The sequence below is a fragment of the Erpetoichthys calabaricus genome, chromosome 5 (assembly GCF_900747795.2).
Source record: "Erpetoichthys calabaricus chromosome 5, fErpCal1.3, whole genome shotgun sequence".
Classification (NCBI taxonomy): Eukaryota; Metazoa; Chordata; class Cladistia; order Polypteriformes; family Polypteridae; genus Erpetoichthys; species Erpetoichthys calabaricus.
In genome coordinates, this window is record NC_041398.2 from 26,598,024 (window position 1) to 26,620,622 (window position 22,599).

General features: G+C 39.2%; 1 protein-coding gene across 2 annotated transcripts in view; it reads right to left on the reverse strand.

Moving 5' to 3' along the window:
- LOC114652582 (C-type lectin domain family 6 member A-like) overlaps positions 1 to 9,761 on the reverse strand; it is a 28,717-nt gene extending 18,956 nt beyond the window's left edge. For both annotated transcript variants that reach the window (XM_028802957.2, XM_028802956.2), the window contains exons 1-2: positions 9,582 to 9,761; positions 1,824 to 1,903 (exon numbers count right to left, since the gene is read on the reverse strand). In XM_028802957.2, the coding sequence (XP_028658790.2) occupies positions 1,824 to 1,902 (79 nt within the window). In that variant the 5' untranslated portion in view covers position 1,903; positions 9,582 to 9,761. The remainder of the gene's footprint in view (positions 1 to 1,823; positions 1,904 to 9,581) is intronic.
- Between the last annotated feature and the right edge of the window lie 12,838 nt (positions 9,762 to 22,599).

Here is a 22,599-nt window from a genome sequence, read left to right on the forward strand (position 1 = left end):
AAATGCAAGATCCATCAATCCATTTTCAAAACTACATAGTTTGGTTCATGGTTGCCTATGTGGACTGCATCATGAACATAGCAATGCAGGATGAAGTCAGAGGAGAGTCATTGATTGTTTGGGATAATAGGAACCATTTGATGAGGAAAGACACATAGTTAAAATACCACACCCCAACCCACCCAGACCCCTGTCCACCCACCCCCACACCCCCCAATGCCCCCCTTGGCACATCTTCTAGGCAATGAGTAAAAAACCAAAGTAGATCCAGGACATGGAGGAGGATTTAGATTTCTTGGCTGGCCTGGGAGCATTTTGGAATTCCCAAGGAAATGTTGAAAGAAGTTCCTGAGTGTAGGATGACCTGGTAAGAGTAGCTCAGTGACCTCCTCATTGCTAACATTGCATCCCCAGCAGATACTGAAGGAAGGTTAGGTAAGTCAGGCGGGTTTCCTGAAGAATTATTTGCATCTTTCATGAAGTAAAAGAAATTTACTGGTGACATTTAAAATATATCTCCCAATAATTAAATAATACTTTAATATTTAGTGACCTTCATTAGGATAAGCAGGTTGAAAATGATTAATAATGATGACAATAGTTTTGATGGATAGATACACATAATGAAATGATTCATCTTCAAGTTTGAATGATTTCACTTCTCTAGTGCCTTCAACACCATCCAACCTCTGCTCCTTAGGGACAAGCTGACAGAGATGGGAGTAGATTCATACCTGGTGGCATGGATCGTGGACTATCTTAAAGACAGACCTCAGTATGTGCGTCTCGGGAATTGCAGGTCTGACATTGTGGTCAGCAACACAGGAGCGCCACATGGGACTGTACTTTCTCCAGTCCTGTTCAGCCTATATACATTGGACTTCCAATACAACTCAGAGTCCTGCCACGTGCAAAAGTTCGCTGACGACACTGCTATCGTGGGCTGCATCAGGAGTGGGCAGAAGGAGGAGTATAGGGACCTAATCAAGGACTTTGTTAAATGGTGCGACTCAAACCACCTACACCTGAACACCAGCAAAGCCAAAGAGCTGGTGGTGGATTTTAGGAGGCCCAGACCCCTCATGGACCCCGTGATCATCAGAGGTGACTGTGTGCAGATGGTGCAGACCTATAAATACCTGGGAGTGCAGCTGGATGATAAATTAGACTGGACTGCCAATACTGATGCTCTGTGTAAGAAAGGACAGAGCCGACTATACTTTCTTAGAAGGCTGGCGTCCTTCAACATCTGCAATAAGATGCTGCAGATGTTCTATCAGACGGTTGTGGCGAGTGCCCTGTTCAAAGCGGTGGTGTGCTGGGGAGGCAGCATAAAGAAGAAGGACGCCACTGCATCCACTGAACAGGATCATCTCCAGACAGAGGAGCAGCTTCAGCGGCAGACTGCTGTCACTTTCCTGCTCCACTCACCAACTGAAGAGATCGTTCCTCCCCCACACTATGTGACTCTTCAGTTCCACCCGGGGAGATAAACGTTAACATCATTCAAAGTTATTGTTTGTCTGTATACCTGCATTGTTATTACTCTTTAATTTAATATTGTTTTTTATCAGTATGCTGCTGCTGGAGTATGTGAATTTCCCCTTGGGATAAATAAAGTATCTATCTATCTATCTATCTATCTATCTATCTATCTATCTATCTATCTATCTATCTATCTATCTATCTATCTATCTATCTATCTATCTATCTATCTATCTATCTATCTATCAATGCAACCTTCCTAATTTCAATGGCAAAACACACAACATACAAAATGAAGTTAAACCATAATTTAAGTTTTAAAACTGTTAGCATCTGACCTGCTGCATCCTTGCAAGGTCTTGCCTGTTGGTTTTTCTTTAAGAAATTCAGTGACGCATACTGGACCTCATCTGCCATCCTGGGAAAATGAAATATCAGAAGAGTAATAATGAATAGGTTCCTTTTACAACCCAGAATCAATGTCTCATAAACAAAGAAGAAAAACATGGTATTTCTGGACTAAGCTCCCATTCTGCTTCATTTCTTCCTCCTCCTTGTATATATTTTCCTGCTCTATCATGATGATTCAGTTTATTAGCTCGTGAACAAGCCTTTTATTAGCTGCATTTGCTGTGGATGATTATTAAATAAAAACTTTTCTTTTTTAGATAAAAAAGTTTAGTTTAGATATGTGGCCCTGGGGGACACTAAATCTCATACCCACACTGTCACCTGTGGGGTCCCACAAGGATCAGTCCTTGGGTCGACCCTTTTCAACGTCTATATGCTACCCCTGTGTCACATCATCGGCAGGCATGGAATTTCAATATGTGAGATTGGATTCAACCTCCCTTACACGTCCATCGACTCTTTCCTCTTGCTTGGATGAGATTGAGGCTTGGAATGTCCAAGAACTTCCTCAAACTGAACAGCACCAAAACTGAGGCGCTTTTAATTGGGACCCCCCATCAACTTCATTCCTCCATAAATTGTATTTCCTTTTCTGACTGTACCATTGCCCTCTCCCCTTCAGTTACAAATTTCAGTGTCAAGTTAGACTCCCATCTGTCATTTGATGCACATATCCGTTACCTTTGTAAAATTGCATTCCTTCATCTCCGAAATATAGCCAAACTCCGTCCCTGCCTCTCCCTCTGTGATGCTGAAAAGCTCGTTCATGCCTTTGTCTCATCCAGGCTGGACTATTGTAATGCACTCCTCATCGGGATACCTAACAAGAGCCTTCAAAAGCTCCAACAAATTCAAAATAGTGCTGCAAAGATTATGATGAGTGTGCGGAAATATGACCACATTTCACCAATCCTTCGGTCACTTCATTGGCTCCCTATTCACCTCCATATTGAATACATACTTTGTCTGCTTACTCACCAGTGTATCCATGGAAATGCTCCACTTTATCTTAAGGAACTCCTTATAGTACACTACACTACAAGAAACCTCCAATTTGCAAATACCTACCGCTTTTCACCCCCCTATGACCAAACTTCATACAATGGGTGACTGAGCCTTTGCAGTGGTTGCTCCACGGCTCTGGAATGCCCTACCAGAGACCCTGAGAACACAGCAGATTGGGGGCTGTTTTAAAAAATAGCTAAAGACTTTTCTATTTAGGAAAGCAAAATAACAAGAATGCTACTAATTATTGTTGTTTTATCTCTGCTTTTAACTTGTTTTGCCTTTGTTTAAACTTTTTATGTAACACTTTGAGATTTACTACAAATGTAAAGTGCCCTATAAATAAAATGCATTATTATTATTATTATTATAGATAAATAAAATCTCAGATATGTTATTTTTAGAGATGTTTGCAGATCCAGACATGCTAGTTTGGATTTTACATGAAATATTTTAATAATTATGAACATTTAACTTTTAAATTTGAGGAGATCTTTCAAGTGAATTTCTTTGTTTTCTGACTTTTTTTTCAAAACAATTAATTAAAGCAAAGGTTCACTAGCAAATGATGATACAGAAGCTCTGAGGAGGTATAGTAGGCATTTTAATATGTAATATGACCTACCATTACACAATCTGCATTGTTCAAGCGTACATTTATGGAAAAATCTCCCTTACCAATTTTCTTTCATCCTAACTGTAGGCAGAAAAAAGGCCTAGAGAAAGATACAAAATTTGAATGAGGTATTCCTGTTATCCCACCCCATCTCCACCCACAATTACGCCTCTTTGAATATGCAAATCAATATAAATAGCCCTTAAGTTCAGTGTTCTGTGAAAAGACAATGGTAAAAGCACGGGGGAAAAGAATTTCAGTAAATACCAAGTGGAGCCAAAGGAAAAACGTACTATTTGTTGGTTTAAACAGTGGTATAAACAACAAAAGGAAGTTGATATTGTGACAGAGTGTCGGAGAAACTCGAAAGCTCAAGTTCACAAAGTCACACAGTGCCCGAAATAAAAAAGTTGTCAGATATCAAAGGTGCCGTGAAAAGGCGAGTCGTAGCCCACCGTCTGAGTGTCATATGGAAGCTTGTTAGGGTACAGAGAAAAATAGGGACACAGTGGGGAAAAAGCTTGTAATGTCAACTTTAATCTCGAAATTTCCACTTTAATCACGTAGCTTATTTTGTCATTAAAGTAGAACGTCATAAACTTCATCTTAAAATCATTTAATTTACTAGTTTCTCAAATCCCATCGTAACTAAAGTAGCACATGAAATGCTTTGTTTTGTATGTGTTCTTCTATGTGCTCTACGTTTGTGAATCACTACATGCTTCTTAAACGGGCTTTCTTTTCCTCCGACGGAACACAGAATCCATTACATTAGTGATATTACAGCTCTCTGAACAATTTAAATACTAAGATGTACACTTGATATAATTTTCATGATGATAGGAATTAAAGCATGTATTAAAAATGGGAACACGGTGGCGTAGTGATAGTGACGAACTGGCGCCCCTTCCATAGATTGTTCCTGCATTCCGCATGATGCTTGCTGCGCTAAGCACGATCTTCGATGAAATAATTTATTGCAGCAGTACTGTCTCTTTCTAACATACTAACCCCCAATTTCTGTCCTTACTTTTCTTTCTCCAAGTAACTAGTTGCCACACAGTCAGCTATGTAACAGATGTAAAGCCATCTGTAAGTAGAGAACGCCGATTCCTCAATACGTTTAAGGACCATTGAAATACCTTCATAATACATGTTTAATTATACTATCCATCTATCCATCCAGTGTTGCACCACCCCCAGCAAGCATACAGTGCAAGGCAGGAACAATCCCTGAACTGGCCGCCAGCTTGTTGCTACCGCTGTCCACCGTGTCCTCACATGTTTCATTATTAACAATATAGACTATTTAAATGATGTTAAAATTTTATCTGTATAATGTAATAAACATTCTTTGCTGCTTTTCATCTTAAAAATTATATCAAGAGCTCCAAGAAGATAGCACTTAGAAATCTAAATCGACTTAGAAGCCAGTCATCATCATATATAAATACACACTTTATAAAGTGGCACAGGTTGTGCAATATTATAACTGTATCGCAAGTTTACAGTGAGGTAATTGTACTTATAAGTAAAAGCAGTTCTACCAGGAGCACTTGATGGACTGATTGAGTGTGTTTATAGTTCTCGGGATGAAACTGTTTCTGAACCGCGAGGTCCCTACAGGAAAGGCTCTGAAGTGTTTGCTGTATGGAAGAAATTTCAAACAGACTGTGTGCATGGCTGAGGCAGTGTGTGCTTGATGCTGTATACCAATAATTCTCTTTCCAATCAGCGTCTGTAGAGCTGTGATTCCGACACTCAGATACAGTGGGATAAATACTGCAAGTGGTTCAGTAAGAGTAACAATGCTAAAGCAACTATGGTATTTGGAATAGTTTGGCCATTCCATGGACCATTATATTGTTACAGGTTAATTACAAACTGATGCCTTAAAATAATAAATGATATGTGGTTAATTTCAGTGCATTTGATATAGCCGCGTCAGTGGTGTGGATCTAAAAATGAAAGGGAAACCACACTGGAACAAAAGCATTGCTTTGTCACTGGGTGCCACCAGTTTGCAAAACCGAGCGGAGAACTTGCGTACGCCAGGGATTAAGGTTCTTCAGCAAACAGTGATTTTTTTTCTAACCCTTCTTTTTAATTTTTACGAGGGGTGCCAATAATACTGGAGGGCACCGTATAGTGCTCACAAAACTCAAGCAGTAGACTACATTCGCTTTAATCACAGTCAGGTGAGATTGAAAGGATAAGGCTATGTTGGTCCAGGAACGGATAGAAGCACTGACTTTATTAAATATGCAACAACAATTAGAGGAAGCCATTGCTCTAATTTAGCAGAAGTGTCTGCCCCTAGCTACCTAAAGCAGGTAGATATGGAGAATTGACAGATAGGGTATCATACATCTCTATTGAATCTGACATATTAAATCAGGATTCATTACAACCTTTCACATATATAAATCAGGATTCATTACAACTTTTCACATACATAGCAAAGTAATTAGTCAGTGTTACAAAGAGAGTGTAAAGAGAAGGATTGAATCTGCAATGTCCAGGTCACTGCACCCCACTCAATATACAGATGCAGTTCCCTAAAGTTAGCCTTAACACTGCTTAGCTCAGAGAGTGGAGAAAATATCAGCAAGTACTGAATTGAGGCAGTAGTGATGGCCGTGGTGGGATCTCCCACTTGTTTGAAAATTGCCTTAAATTGGCCTGTCTGTCCATATAGAATCTGTCACAGCTATCTAGAATCCATGGACTGTATAACTTACTACCGAGGGCTTAGCTGTAAAAAATTGGAAATGTGGAGGAGCGCAGCACTTCTATAATCATTTTTATTTTAGAACAATAAATATAAATTGAAATGAATATAACTGATTTTAAAAATATAAAGATAAAGGACAACTCACACTGAAGATCTATGAGGACAGGAAAAAACCAAAGCAATAAAAAATAAGCAACTTCCCAATAGGTCAAAACATACAAGATTTAAGTATAAAGGCTAAAAGAATGTTAAAAGATCTGCATTTCATGGAGCGCCAGCCACCTAGCTCCTAAACAGCTTAGCAGTAGCAGCCAATAAATATATATATATAAAAAGAGACCAGGTTATACAATGTGAACTACCAGTAGTTAGAAGTAAGATTTTAGTAATATGCCCAAGCCATTTTGTCTGAGATAATGATAGAGAGGAAAGAGAGATAAGAGGCAAGCAGAGAGGTGCAGGAGGAGATAAATATGGGGTGAGAAAGAAATCAATACAGAAGATTGAGAAAGAAATACAGAAACAAGTGACCAAAGGAGGAGAGAGGGAGAAGAAATACATGAGATAAAATGGAATGTCAAAAAAGAGGATTGAATACAAAGACTCAGAAAATGGAAGAACAAAAAGAGCAGATGGGAAACAAAAAAAGTGGAAAAAAGAACAAGCAATGTTTAGAAAAGTGAGTGGCCAGACCCATAGTGAAATGTTTTCAGGGTCTAAGATACAGACAGGATATGAACTTAAATTAAGTACATTGGTGAGTAGGATTTAGTGAGATATTTTAGAAATAATATTGCAGCATGAAGAGGAAGGAGTATAGTGGTGGAAAGGCGTGAAGATGACTTTGCAATTTTCACATGTAGATTAAAGATAAGCTTTAAATGGGGGTAAGTTAAAGTGGAAGAGAATAAGGGAATTTTTTTTACTCCACATGTCTTAAAGGCCGACCGCAGCTGGATATAGAAAAAAAAATAGGAGGAACAGAGAACCTTGACTGCAGCAAGTGGAACATTCTGAGCTTCAAACTGAAACCTGAAATGTATCTCCAAACATGACAATGCCCTAAAGAGCGTAGGACAGGGCATAGGACAGAATGCCGATAGACCAGTGGTTCCCAAAGTAGGGGTCGCAACCCTCTGGGGGGTCGTGAGACATTGGGGGGGGGGGGGGGGGGTCGCGAGATGATTTCCAAGAAATCAAATACTTTTTTTAAACTTTTTAGAAATTAATTAATCCACCCATCTCATTAGGTGAGGTGTTTTGTTGAAATTAAATGAATGAGTAAATAACAACTTTTTAAAAAGTTATATGGTTGTTAGAGCGTTATGTTCTTTTTTGTTGTCATGCTCTTGTTTGGATAGGATATTTTGTTGAAATTAAACAAATGAGTAAATTACTATTAAAAAAAATTATATGGTTGTTAGACCATTGTGTTCTTTCGTGTTGTCATGCTCATGTTTGGATAGGCCTATTGGCGCATGTGCACCGTTGCGCGCAACATTTGTATATTTTAACCACTTCCGAGGATAGTGGGGGTCACGAGTCACTGGCACGGTTATTTTGGGGGTCGTGAGCTGAAAAGTTTGGGAACCCCTGCGATAGACCACTTGCTGACTCAAAAACTGTCAAACAAAACAAAATTGAGTTTAGCAGTGCTAACCCAGAATGGACTTTTGGAAGGATAAGATTTTCCAGTCTCATTACTTAAGGCAATTATGGAAGTAATGAGGGCACAGATAGGTATGACTCAATTGTAGAATTAAAGCAAAAACTGACCTCTTTTTTTCAGAGCAGGTCATGGAACAGTTCATTTCTCACTCAGAGTTTGCCAAAAATCTGTTTTTTATGCATGTCAGAGCAGAGGATATAATGGTGAAACAACAGATGCTCAGATAGAAGACGTATACAGTAAATGAGAAGTGGTTACTATTGACACTCTGTCAGCACAGCGGCCATGCCATTTATAGTAATATGCTAACCTTTTGCTAACCAGAAATTAACATAACATAAAATATGACAACTTTATTATTCTGAAGTGGAGAAATTCATTCCACCTTCTATATAATACAAATATCATGTCAGTCAGTCAGTCAGTCAGTCAGTCAGTCATTGTCCAACCCACTATATCCCAAATATCATCCATCCATCCATTATCCAACCTGCTGAATCCGAACACAGGGTCACGGGGGTCTGCTGGAGCCAATCCCAGCCAACACAGCGCACAAGGCAGGAACCAATCCCGGGCAGGGTGCCAACCCACCGCAGGACACACACAAACACACACTAGGGCCAATTTAGAATCACCAATCCACCTAACCTGCATGTCTTTGGACTGTGGGAGGAAACCAAAGCCCCAAATATCATGTAAAGTACAAAATTACTTTAGAAACATGTACTCATAAAAAAATCATTAAACTCTAAGAAACTCAAAACAACTTGAATGTGATTAAACATTCTGAGACCTAACATGATTCTCAGGTTCCTTTTACATTCAACAAATTAGGGCTTTAATAACTATAAGTATTCCTATCAATCAATCTAATTGACTTTTTTGTTTCTTTGCTTAAAAACGACAATAGCTACATGATAACACCCTGAAGCTGTCACATTACAAGAGGTCTTGATGGATCCTCTTTCCAATGTCAGCTATTTAGCACCTGAAATTTTAGACATGGGCGGCACGGTGGCGCAGTGGGTAGCGCTGCTGCCTCGCAGTTGTGAGATCTGGGGACCTGGGTTCACTTCCCGGGTCCACCCTGCGTGGAGTTTGCATGTTCTCCCCGTGTCTGCGTGGGTTTCCTCCGGGCGCTCCGGTTTCCTCCCACAGGTTAGGTGGATTGGCGATTCTAAATTGGCCCTAGTGTATGATTGGTGTGTGGGTGTGTTTGTGTGTGTCCTGCGGTGGGTTGGCACCCTGCCCAGGATTGGTTCCTGCCTTGTGCCCTGTGTTGGCTGGGATTGGCTCCAGCAGACCCCCGTGACCCTGTGTTCGGATTCAGCGGGTTGGATAATGGATGGATGGATGGAATTTTAGACATTGTCATTGAAAGTTGATGTTCATTTACTGTTACTCAATTACTATGGGGGGCAATCAACCTGTACTCAGTTGTAACTCTCCTCTTGTACTTCTCTGTGGTAAAATCTTGACTATATACAGCCTGAATTTTTGAAGTGCTTATTCCAACCACCTCTTCGTTACTACCCAACTTTTTAAGATATTGCTGCTGAAAGACACACAAAACATTTAGTCAGAACAACAAAGACTAAAACTAATTGGATAAGAAAGCTACATGCTAGCAAATCTGAAATGACAGAAAAGAAGTGTCATACCTGATATGTTGTTGTCCTGTGTGTTGTTGTGTCTTTATAGCTTCTAAAATTCTTTCACATGAAAATATCCTGAGATAAGACTGATCATTTCAAGCTGCACTTCCCTTTGCAATGAAGCCACACACACAGGAATTTAAGAGGTTAGCAAATAGCTGTGTCTCAGCAGTTTTCAGATGCTCAACTTCCTAATGCTGTAGTAAACTGTGTACTGTGTGAGTTCAACTTCATAAACTGTTAGATATTATTATATGCAGGGCATCCTTAGAACATCAAATCAAGCAAAACAGTTAGTCAACTTAATTTGAAACCAAACTGACAGGATTAAATTGCACAAGTACAGTATGTAAAGAATGTATAATAGCCTTGCGATATTCATTTGATTAAACCACTATGTTCAAATAGATATTGTTTAACTTAAGTTAATTTATTGTTTCCTTACTCACAACTGTGGACAAACATTGCATCTGTGTGAACTGTCAGCTCCTTTTTGATGGATCACTGCCCTGTCATTGCACAGAAGTCTTCCTGAAGAATAAAAGACCAGTGCTGTCTGAAAATTTTACCTATGATGTGTACAAGTACCTTGTACAGACATTTGTGCAGTTGAGGCAAAAGCAAATTTTTGAGACAAAGTAAAATCCAGCAGGATTTCAACAATAAAGCAGGTACAAGATAAATGCTAGTAAATAAATGGCAATATCAAAGCAAAAGTAAAGGAGAGTCCATCACTGCCATCACATATCTTGTCAAATAATATTTGGTGACTACCCATGTGCCCAATAATATCCAACTGCAGAGCCAGAGCACCATACGTCACCGCAGGTCTACGCTAGCAGTTCTAGTCCAGCAGGAATGGTTAAGGTTAGGGGTTAGTTTTGTTGAGGTTAGGGTTTGGAGTGGCTAGAATATCAAATCAATTTGATTTTTGACGACCTATAAACAGCTATTACAAAACTGCTGCTCTAGACATGCAGTGATGTTGCTTTTGCTCTGAAACTGCTGTCATAGACCTGCTGTGACATATGGTGCTGATGTTCTGCAGGTATATATCACACATACGCGTACACTCAAAAATAATCAAACTATGTGTACATTCTTGTGAATATGGAAACTTCTAGCCATGAAATAGTTCTCCCAGTGGTGAGAACAGACTCAGAAACCAGGCAGATTAACACACTGTGAGCCATCCTTGAATGAACTTTTTTTCATATATTCTGACAAAAAGAATGGCAGTTGGTTTTTACAAATAAAACTAATCAACCTCAGTTTTATAGAAGGAAATGTTTAAAACTTTGAACACTATTTATGAGAGGCAACTATCAGTGGGGATATTAGGTAATTTTAAATCTACATGGCAAACACTCCCTGAAACTCATTAGTAAAATGAAGGACAGAAAAAGAACATAAAAAAAGTGATGTATATGCTCCTTTAGAAGGGGAAACCTGTTGACATGCCTTGGATGCATGAAGTTGGATTTGTCAAGAACAATCTAGTCTGAATAAACAGTTCCACCCTGTCCATGTAAAAGTTGGCAACAATCAGTTGGTCCTGTGTTCCAACTTTAATGTCAGCTGTTACATAACATGGTGGCTGTGACACATGGCATGTTGTAACAACAGCCAGTTTTGTCCACAATAAATGCAGTTCTGCAAAATGGTATGTTCCTCAACTATTCTGATCATTTTAGAATTGCCTATGCTCATTATCCTCTTTAATAAAACCCCTGTGTATGTCCATGGGTGTCCGTGTGTGTGTGTGTCTTCTGGTGAAGTGCGCATGCACGGGGCCACGCTACGCATCGCACCCTGCCCCGCGGATGCGCATCGCACCGTGGACGCACACACACACTGGAAGCTGGGCACACAGTGAATGGCCTAGCGGCCACGCATGATAAGCAAATAAAGGACATCATTGCTGGGGAGAGTGCTGATTGGGTAGTCGTGGCCATGCACATAAAATCCGTTGCTGGGGAGACGCCACACATAGAATAATCAGCTGCACGCCAGCACAGATTAAAATACTTGCTGGGGAGCTGCACAGTACTTGCTGGGGAGACGCTACAGGCACGATTATCAGCTGCACACCACACATTACATCAGTTGCTGGGGAGACTCTGCTGATTGCCCAGTGTTGTGACAGAAAATTAAAGGCATATTACGGACATCAAAGCCAGTATTACTGTCAGAGAAAATTACAGGCATTTTATGGAAATACAAACCAGTATTACTGCGAGAGAAAATTAAAGGCACACAATACAGTGACGCATATTACAGCCACATACAAGCCAGTATTACTGTAAGAGAAAATATTACGGATGTACAAGCCTGTATTACTGTGACTATCTACTAACAACATGCCACCCGAAAAAAGGACACGTCAAGTAGAACAAAAGACACAGACAATCAAATCCTATATAAGCAACATCTCCTGGAAGAACGGTCAGCTCAGCAAGTAAACATCAACAAAAGAAAGGCTGAAAGACAATGAAAAATATGAGCAAATAGATCGATTGAAGAAAAAGAAAATGAGCGTCAGAAAAACGCTAAAAGAGAAAGACTCAGAAGAGCAAACCTTAGGAAAAGTTGCCATTTACTTGCCAGAACCACTATTCAGCCATGGTCAGTTATATGTTGCATTATCAAGAGTTAGAAGTTTTCCAGATGTTGTTGTCAAGGTTGTAGATGGTCCTGAACAAGGCAAACTGTTGCCAAACTCAGACAGAATATTTACAAGAAATGTTGTCTATAATGTCCAAAGACATGCAGGTTAGGTGGATTGGTGATTCTGAATTGGCCCTAGTGTGTGCTTGGTGTGTGGGTGTGTTTGTGTGTGTCCTGCGGTGGGTTGGCACCCTGCCCAGGATTGGTTCCCTGCCTTGTGCCCTGTGTTGGCTGGGATTGGCTCCAGCAGACCCCCGTGACCCTGTGTTCGGATTCAGCGGGTTGGAAAATGGATGGATGGATGGGTTGTCTATAATGAAATTTTACAGAAAAATTTCAGGAGGTAAAAAAATAGAAAATTTTTCCTAAATATCTTCTTCAGATATTGTGTATTACAGATTGTTACAAAGTTTTACACTAAGGCAATATTAATTATACTTACTGTACTGTCATATACGTTTCTATTTTATTTTTATTATTATTTTACTTTAGGCTTCTTGCAAAAATATTTTTGACAAAAAAAATTTAAGACAAGAAACAGAATGAGGTCAAGGTCCCTTGCCATTTAATATACTGTAGACTGTTCCTACTAATGTTTCTGCACTACTGTTCTAGTGCCCGTTATTGTAACGGGCTTAATGTCTAATTTCCACATAAAATTACTTACCTCCTTTTAAGCAGTTGATACATGTTATATGGAATTTTATAATATAATATTTTTTCACATTTTCATAAACCTACTTTGTCATCTGAGTATGGCAAGTGACATAGTGGTTAGCTCTACTAAGTGCTTCAGCTCCATCCAGCGTAGATGTTTAGCTTCTTCACTACCTTCAGGAAAGATAAACAGTGTCACGCTAATACAAATTTTTGGTGGCTTGTGTTGTGAGATGCCATGCAGTAAAATAGAAAGAAGAAAATGAAAGCACAAATCTTAATATCTCCTATTTATATCTGGTAGACTGCATGATCTGCTTTTTTTTTTTTTTAATAGGAACACAGGGAACTAAGGACTAGGAATGAGCCTAGGAGAGGTTTTCAGTCCATTTCAGAGGACACTTAACCTTAGCACATTTACTAGAGTGAGGAGATACAAACTCCACATAACCAGTGACTAAGAAAGGGAATTACATCAAGCCTGCTGACATTGTGATGAAGCAACACTAACGTCTGCACAACTGACCTGTTCATTTTATTACCATGTAAGTGTGAGTGACTCACAGCTGCCTGGTAACTTTATTATTATTATTATTATTATTATTATTATTATTATTATTATTATTATTATTTATTGTTATGTGCACATCTTTCAGATTTCACTGTTACACTATATAGTGCAGTGGACCATGGAAAGTATTAGTCATTTGTCACAGTATAACTATCTATAGCTTTACCTTTGATATTAAATAGCTATAAAGGAAATGGGTAGACTCACCATGTGTGAAAAAGAGCTGCTGTGAATCTCTGGAGGAAATGTGACTTCATGGCTGTTCAGACTTCACACGTTCCTAACTCATGCAGCGCTTGGTGAATCGGACGAACATCTAGACAGACGATGTTGTGTCCAGCTGCTGCTGAAAAAGGGAAATGAGAGAAAATGAGAGGTGCATTACCTGCTTAAAAGGAGTTTATGAGTTTAGTATAGTCACAAGCAAAGAGCTTGAAAAAGCAAAGAGTACTTACAGGAGAGAGTGCAACTGAATGTGAGAGAAAGAGGCAGCTCCTTTGGGATCATGGGCTGGCTGATGCCTTGGTAAATGGGAGCATTCTGGGAGGAGGGAAGAGTGCAGCGTGTGCAGCATTGCTGTATGCTCCCTGAATGGATGGAACGAGAGTGCATCAGTGGGGATTGGGCGCCACAATCCCTTTGACATATAGAACTGGGGAATGGACACTAGAGGTTCTTTTTTGACCAGGTTGGGTGTCTGACTAACCTTCAGACTAATATTAACAGTGAAGGTGGTGTGGGAGAAGAAGGAAGGACATTTGTTTTTGTATCTAGTTTTTTTTTTCTCTTTTATTATTGCTTTTAATAAGAAGGAAGAAGATAATTTTCTTTTTGTGCAAATAGTGTCTTTTAATAAATTTATTATTATTTTTATTTTTATTTTCCTTTCCTGCTTTTTGGTTGACACGGGAAGTAAGAAAAAGACTGTATTTTTGTAAATATTTGTTGTTTGTTATTTTTGCTGTGCCTGTGTTTTATTTAATGACACCGCATTACTTTGGTTTGGGAATTCCATTTTTGCACCTTTTTGTCTGAAGAACCTGTAAATAAAGAACACTTATTTTTCTTCACTTCTTCTGTCTGCTCTAACTATCAATATGTTTGGTCCATGAAGTACAAGAGCCCAAAGTGCATCATGGTGCAAAATCCCACAGCATGGGTTTCCACACACTCTACAATGAAACTATTGGCAGACAGGGCTGGAAAAGAGAAGGCCTGAAATCTGTGACTGAGACTGGAGGAGTTGTTTGTTCTTAACTTATTTTTCTTCAGCTGTTTATTTTCACTGGGTCTAAGATATGTGATTTTTTAATAGAAAATACAGTTACACAGAAATAATTACACACAAGTATGCACACTTAGATATACGTTTAAATAGCTATCATTTTACAGAGGCATATGAACAGACAGATACAGATAGACATCAAGGATTGTACATAATAGATAAAAAGATAGCTGTATATTGATAGATATGGGTGGCAGAGAACTCCACCGCTGATAAGCAGTTCTGTTAATATTACTGAGAGTACAGAATTTCTCTTAGAGAAAGTACAAGCAATACTGTTTTTTACATGTAATGTAATTTCCTTTGTGAAGCTCCATATGATGCATGCTATGTCACATTTAAAAAACAATAGTCACAAAAATATTAAGGGCTTTACTGCCTGCCTTTGGTAGCAGAAATAAAGTACCATGTGAAAGCATTCGTTCCCCGGTTGATAATTTCCTTGACTGCAGATTTGTGGTGCAGAATGTTATCGGTTGTTCAACCAACATCTAACATTAAATACAGGGCATCTGAAGGAAGAAAAAATTTGTTTTTCAAGTTATATTATTTACCTATGAAAAAGTTATCCTATACCAAATGTCACTGTTTCATGCACTTAAACTAAATAAATCGTGCCATCTCTAGCTGCAATGACTACTCAGACACATCCTAGAATTCAATATTTGCCTTCCAAATTGTTGTAGGTAACGTTTAACCAACTCTTCCATGTGTGTTCTGGCTTTTCTAGAGGTAAAATCAGTAATAACATCATCATAAGAGATCTCTCTCTCTCTCTCCAAACATTGTTAATGCTAATTATTGCCAGACCACTCAACATCTCCTGACCCATGTAAGATCTCAAATAAGTCTTTATGAATTTGAGCTTTGAAAAGCTCCTCTCTGCACTTTTTGCCTGTGACTGCACCCAAAGACTGAGTTTTTCAGTAAATCTTTCAGCATGAGTTCCAAAATGTATTATAAAGTCAAATGGCCAATGCCCTACTTACTTATCTGAAATTATCATTACTTACAAGCCAGGGTGCACATTAGGATCTCAAGATGCCAGCCTGCTTATGGTGCCTAGGATTAATAAAATAACAGTGGGTGGTCAAGCTTTTAGTTACAGGGCCCCTAAACTGTGGAGTGGTCTGCCAGCTACTATAAGAGATGCCCCTTCAGTATCAGCTTTCATATCCTGGCTGAAGACTCACTACTTCAGTTTAGCACACCCTGACTAGAGCTGCTGATTCGCTGTGCATACTGCATCTCTGTTGTTAGTCATTAGCATAAAATATAAGTAATACAATATTTATAAACTGTTACTAATGCTTGCTTAGTTTATTTATCTTGCCACTGTTTTTAGACTTAAATGTTGCTTTTGTTATACATCACATAATACTTCACGGTTGACTTGAGAATCTAATTGGAATATTTCTTATGTATCTAATTGTTTTCAGCATGTACACAAGTTTGAAGACAGAACTTTGTCATTCCTTTGTCAGGCACAGTGTCCACCAGAGTTCAGTTTTATGTTGTCATTATGTAATTTAGAAAAATACTGGTGACACCTAGCCATTTTAATCATTTATACTAAGATGGACCTCTGAAGCAACGTTATTGATTAACTTGTTTATTGAGGTGTAAAAGTGCATACCTGACAATCATTTGTCTGAAATTTAGAAACAAAAAGTTTTAGTGGGTGGTAATTCTTTGAATAGTAAGGTAATAATGACATCTCTTAATTCAAAAGGCTTGAACTTTACCTTTTCTTAATCTTTCAGTTTCCTAATCTCTGTTTTTTGGCATTTTTAACCGTTGCACCACTGTGCTGCTTTCATCGTCTATAAGTTCTTTCCATAATTCAAAGAAGCATAGCATATTAGCCCTTCATTTTCTAATTTATACATGAAGTTTTAATTGAACCTGTGATGGACTAGCACCCTGGCCAGGGACTATTCCTGTCATGTGACCAGTGCTTACTATAGTTGGCTTCTATCTCCTTCATGATGCTGCTCAAGATAAGCGAGTTTGGAAAATGAATGGATGGCTAGGTAAGAAACATAAGAAACATCAGAAATTTGACAGACAAGAGGAGACCATCCTGTCCATTCAGCCTGTTTGTTTAGCTAATAGCTAAGCTGCCCTCATATCTCATCCAGACACTTTTTAAAGATTGTCAGGGTATTTGCTTCAACTACATGGCTCTGTAGTTTGTTCCAGATATTTTAATCAATATACCCTGATATTTTTTTATTACATTTCAGTTACTTAGTAATTTTGTATTATGTACATTATATTAGTACTTTTAAAGGCAAAGTCTGATAGTCACTTTTAAACTTACAAGTGTGCCCAGCAGAGAGTGCTAGCTGCCTGGGAATGAGTTCTTTTGTGATTGTGACGTGTTACATAATCCGAATCTATATAGATATAAAATAAAAGGTGAATCCCCTCCTTAGTGATACACCGGTAAGAAATCACACAAGAGAAATAACTTAGCTTTGCTTAATTTCGGCTTATGCTGCATAACAGACGAAGGAAGCCAATGACATAACCCAGTCTGGGAGTGGAGGGCCAAGGTGTAGAGTCCGTCAATATCGTCGGTGCAGTAGAAGGATTTTCAGGATCAGATGACGATATCTCTCATCTGTCTGTCAGCTTCAAAGGTGTGCTTGGCCATTTTCCAAGGCTTTATACTGTTTTCTTCACATGCAGGCCCCCACTTAGGTGAACATGCAATTCCAAACAAGGCAACAAGGATACAATTTCATGCTGACTTTGACAGACATAAATAGTACACAGCAGCTCTCAGTTTGACTGCACATTTTCCATTTGTTCCAATCTGTCTTAGGTAATACTGCTTACCTAGCAGTTCTATATGGTGAACCCCTGTGCTTAATCTGGCACTGTGTCAGCTGTGCATGTGAATAGAAAAAAGCCAATTTATAAGATATATTTTCACATTGAACAGTGACATATTAAACTTATGCTTATTACAGCAAGTACCTATACAGGATATGCAGTTAACAAGTATTAACATCAAACAAGATTCTCATGCCTATTTAATCCAACATGGAAAAGGTACTATATACTGTAAATAAAATGTATCATTAATATCATTATTGTTATTATTGCTACTAAAAATGTTTTATCATAACCATTAAGTGTGTCTTTTGATCACTAGATCAAACCAGAGAATATCTGAAATATTTGTAGTTCTTAGAAAATATATATTTACCTCTTTTGTGACTGTTGTATTTTCATATGTATGAACAGTTAGAAACTAATTCATAATGGAGTGCCATATAACTAGTCCTGGACTATATTCAGAAGTCCTTGCCCGAACTTCTACTTGACCATGGTGAGCCACAACTCAAGAAAGATTCGACATCCATGACAGTATATTTATTTTTAGGGAAATGGCCAGTCAAGAAGAAGGACAAGCTCCTTGGCAATCACTATAAAGTGTGTTTGCTTGGTAAGTTACAGAAAAAGCCCTACAATCTGACAAGGTTTTGCCAAAGTTTAGTTTTTTCCTCAATACAGTACATCTTGCCTGAAGAAGGGGCCTGAGTTTCCTCAATGCAGTAAAGAATTAACAATAAAGAACTGAAGCACTGAGTTTTACCACTTCTACTTCTGATCAGATTTGCGTAGACTAGACAAGAATTGCATTTCCACTGGACTAGCACTTTCTACTTTCCCAGGCATCACAGTGAATGCCAGTACAAGCTATTATGTATCTGGTGAGCCACTGTAGTGTGGCCTTGTGGCAGATTCATTCAGCTCTAACCCACTGGATCACTTCTTCAGTCCCCGTCTCCATTTCTCAAGTCATTTAACCTCATTGAGCTCCAACAAAAAAAAAAATCTAAAAGGTCCTCAATAGCAGTGGAGTGGATTTGTTTATCAGTCGTTAGAGTACTGTAGGCCCAGAACAAAATGTCAGGCAATCATAGTCTACTATCATATAGTCTATAAATGTGGAATATCTGAGGACACATCACCCTACGTAAGTGTGGATAGTTTCATTTAATTTAATGAGAAAAAAAAAACCTGCACAAATTGTCATCAAACCCATCAGGACCAAATCTAAGAATTTCCAGATAATATTCTTGCAGCCCCTGATATTCATGTTCATACTTCAACAGTTCTCAGAATCAGACTCAACCCCAGTCCTGTTTGGGTTTCTTTTTGAGTGTCAAGGGTATTGTTACCTCAGTAACAATGGGAGTTGTACTAACACCGATTAGTACAATCCACATCAGGGTTCTGCTGGAAATCCCTATTTTTGAACGCAGATTTATTCTGTTCTCTCTCGCTTCTTCTTTGCTGGCTGAATTGTTATCAGTTCTCCAGATATTATTTCATTCGGGTTCTTTTGGAATTTGCAGAGGTTTTGAGGCTGGAAGGTTACAGAGGACTACAATTCAGAAGTTCCAGGGTTGAGAGGATGTGCAGTCATGGTGCTCCACAGTGTCATGGGTCCAGCAGCCTTGGGGTTTTCAAATGCCACGGTGTGTTAATGCTGCTTATAATTTCAAAATAATGATGTTTTGGTTCAATAATCCAATCCGTTTTTAAAGAGAAGATCTTTCCCTTTTGCTAGAAATCTTTACAAACAAAGACATTATTTGCCGTTTTCCCTGGCAGAGCCTAAGAAATATTTCTCTCACAGTGACACAGCATAATAATCAAAACAAGAAAGAATGATATCTAATATATACAATAAATGGAAGGAATGTAACATAATAACTAAAAAAAAAAGAAAATATACATTCTATATGGAAGAATATTCGCCGCACCCACCACACAATGAACCACGTCAGCATCCCAAATTAAGACCCAATTGCAGCCGTGCAACAGCTGACACCTCAGAACCACAGTAATTTGAATGGAATGGCACAGTGTAAGATTTTTTTAACAGTGGCAGGAGTGCCAATCCTGCCATCAACTCCCCTGTTTTCTCTGCAAGTTGGAGGACCTGCTTTCAGGGTTGGATGCAGATTAATGTCATACCGAAGAAGGAGCAATTGCAAGTTAAGGGCCTTGCTCAAGCAGGTTACATATACAAAGGCAAAACTTATTAACTACACAAAACACAGTGACATTATTTTATACTGATTGAATTTCACTGCACACTCCTCTGTCCAGGGAGGTTTTCTACATTTATGCTGGAAGAAGGTCTGACTCCCCAAGATCTTTTTTGTACTGTATGTCACCCACTTTTATTATCAACATTTAAATCAATTACTTGGTTGATAAAAGTAACATTTTCTCCAGGATTATATTAAATCTCTAATTAAACATTACACATGCTCAAAAATAAGTGACCTATACACAATTTTGAGTAATTTGAAAAGGGTATTTAATATCTTTCTAAATTTCTCACTAAATTTCCTCATGGCAGCAAGGAATGTTACCTTCTTTTCACTTTTTCTTGTTGGCTCATTTCAAGCAGTCCTTTCTAACTTAGTAGCTTTATTGCACCTAGTTCTGCAGACAAACGCAAGTGATCCAGAATTGCTGTGAGTATATGAGAAGTCCATCCAATCTCTACCTAGACTGGAGATGTGTTTTATAACAAGGTGTAAATGCAATCCAGCCAAATGATATACAGATACAAGGTATATATGCAGTGACCTTTCTCTGTAAATGGTAGTTAATTCAGCAAATCTGGTGGACCAAAAAAAAAACAGTTTACTAGGGTGTGAGGTTCAATAGCACAGGAAACTGTTTTAACTTTAGACGGCATCCTAACTGATTGGTGCTGGCATTTTAGTTAACTCTACCATTCCCAGCTTTTCTTAGACTCAGACATGCCACTTACTCTTCTACTTCTCTCTTCGTCTTTCACCTCCTGTGCTCATAGCCCCTGTACCTGGCACCTGTACTTGACTTCTGTATGGCACTCTTGTTCACCACCGTCTTTCTTCTGCATCTCCATCCTTTTCTCCTTCCACTCATCAGCCCAATCCCCTTTCTTTTGTCCCGTCACTAGTCTGTCCACATAATCGGTTAATGCCAATCTTGTATTTGCCTGCTGCCATTCTTAATTTGCACAACTGGAAAGCCATAAGCAAAACTTGTCTCAGCACTGTGCTGTGGCAACTCTGTATGTGGTTCACACAGTAGCTCTTTAAAGGGAGTTTTTGAGAAAAGTGACACTCATTGTGAGACATATGTAACATGTTTTAAATATTGATAAAGCAATTAGCTTTAAAAAGATAAGATTGACACCCCTGCTGCATCTGGATAGCTTGTGATTTAAGTTTTTTCCTGCTATTTATAGTTATTTTCAGTTATCTTGTGGCCCTCCTAAAAGTTTACATAGTGGGGCACAGTCCCCTGGTTCAGACGTACTGCCTGAGAAAACAAGAGCTGCTTTCAGGTACTTTGCCCTCAGTTACAGTGCATCCGGAAATTATTCACAGCACATCTCTTTTTCCACATTTTGTTATGTTACAGCCTTATTCCAAAATGGATTAAATTCATTTTTTTCCTCAGAATTCTACACACAACACCCCATAATGACAACGTGAAAAAAGTTTACTTGAGGTTTTTGCAAATTTATTAAAAATAAAAAAATTGAGAAAGCACATGTACATAAGTATTCACAGCCTTTGCCATGAAGCTCAAAACTGAGCTCAGGTGCATCCTGTTTCCCCTGATCATCCTTGAGATGTTTCTGCAGCTTAATTGGAGTCCACCTGTGGTAAATTCAGTTGACTGGACATGATTTGGAAAGGCACACACCTGTCTATATAAGGTCCCACAGTTGACAGTTCATGTCAGAGCACAAACCAAGCATGAAGTCAAAGGAATTTTCTGTAGACCTCCGAGACAGGATTGTCTCGAGGCACAAATCTGGGGAAGGTTACAGAAAAATTTCTGCTGCTTTGAAGGTTCCAATGAGCACAGTGGCCTCCATCATCCGTAAGTGGAAGAAGTTCGAAACCACCAGGACTCTTCCTAGAGCTGGCCGGCCATCTAAACTGAGCGATCGGGGGAGAAGGGACTTAGTCAAGGAGGTGACCAAGAACCCGATGGTCACTCTGTCAGAGCTCCAGAGGTCCTCTGTGGAGAGAGGAGAACCTTCCAGAAGGACAACCATCTCTGCAGCAATCCACCAATCACGCCTGTATGGTAGAGTGGCCAGACGGAAGCCACTCCTTAGCAAAAGGCACATGGCAGCCCACATGGAGTTTGCCAAAAGGCACCTGAAGGACTCTCAGACCACGAGAAAGAAAATTCTCTGGTCTGATGAGACAAAGATTGAACTCTTTGGTGTGAATGCCAGGCATCATGTTTGGAGGAAACCTGGCACCATCCCTACAGTGAAGCATGGTGCTGTGGGGATGTTTTTCAGTGGCAGGGACTGGGAGACTAATCAGGATAAAGGGAAAGATGACCACAGCAATGTACAGAGACATCCTGGATGAAAACCTGCTCCAGAGCGCTCTTGACCTCAGACTGGGGCGACGGTTCATCTTTCAGCAGGACAACGACCCTAAGCACACAGCCAAGATATCAAAGGAGTGGCTTAAGGACAACTCTGTGAATGTCCTTGAGTGGCCCAGCTAGAGCTCAGACTTGAATCCGATTGAACATCTCTGGAGAGATCTTAAAATGGCTGTGCACCGACGCTTCCCATCCAACCTGATGGAGCTTGAGAGGTGCTGCAAAGAGGAACGGGCGAAACTGGTCAAGGATAGGTGTGCCAAGCTTGTGGCATCATATTCAACAAGACTTGAGGCTTTAATTGCTGCCAAAGGTACATCGACAAAGTATTGAGCAAAGGCTGTGAATACTTATGTACATGGGATTTCTCAGTTTTTTTATTTTTAATAAATTTGCAAAAACCT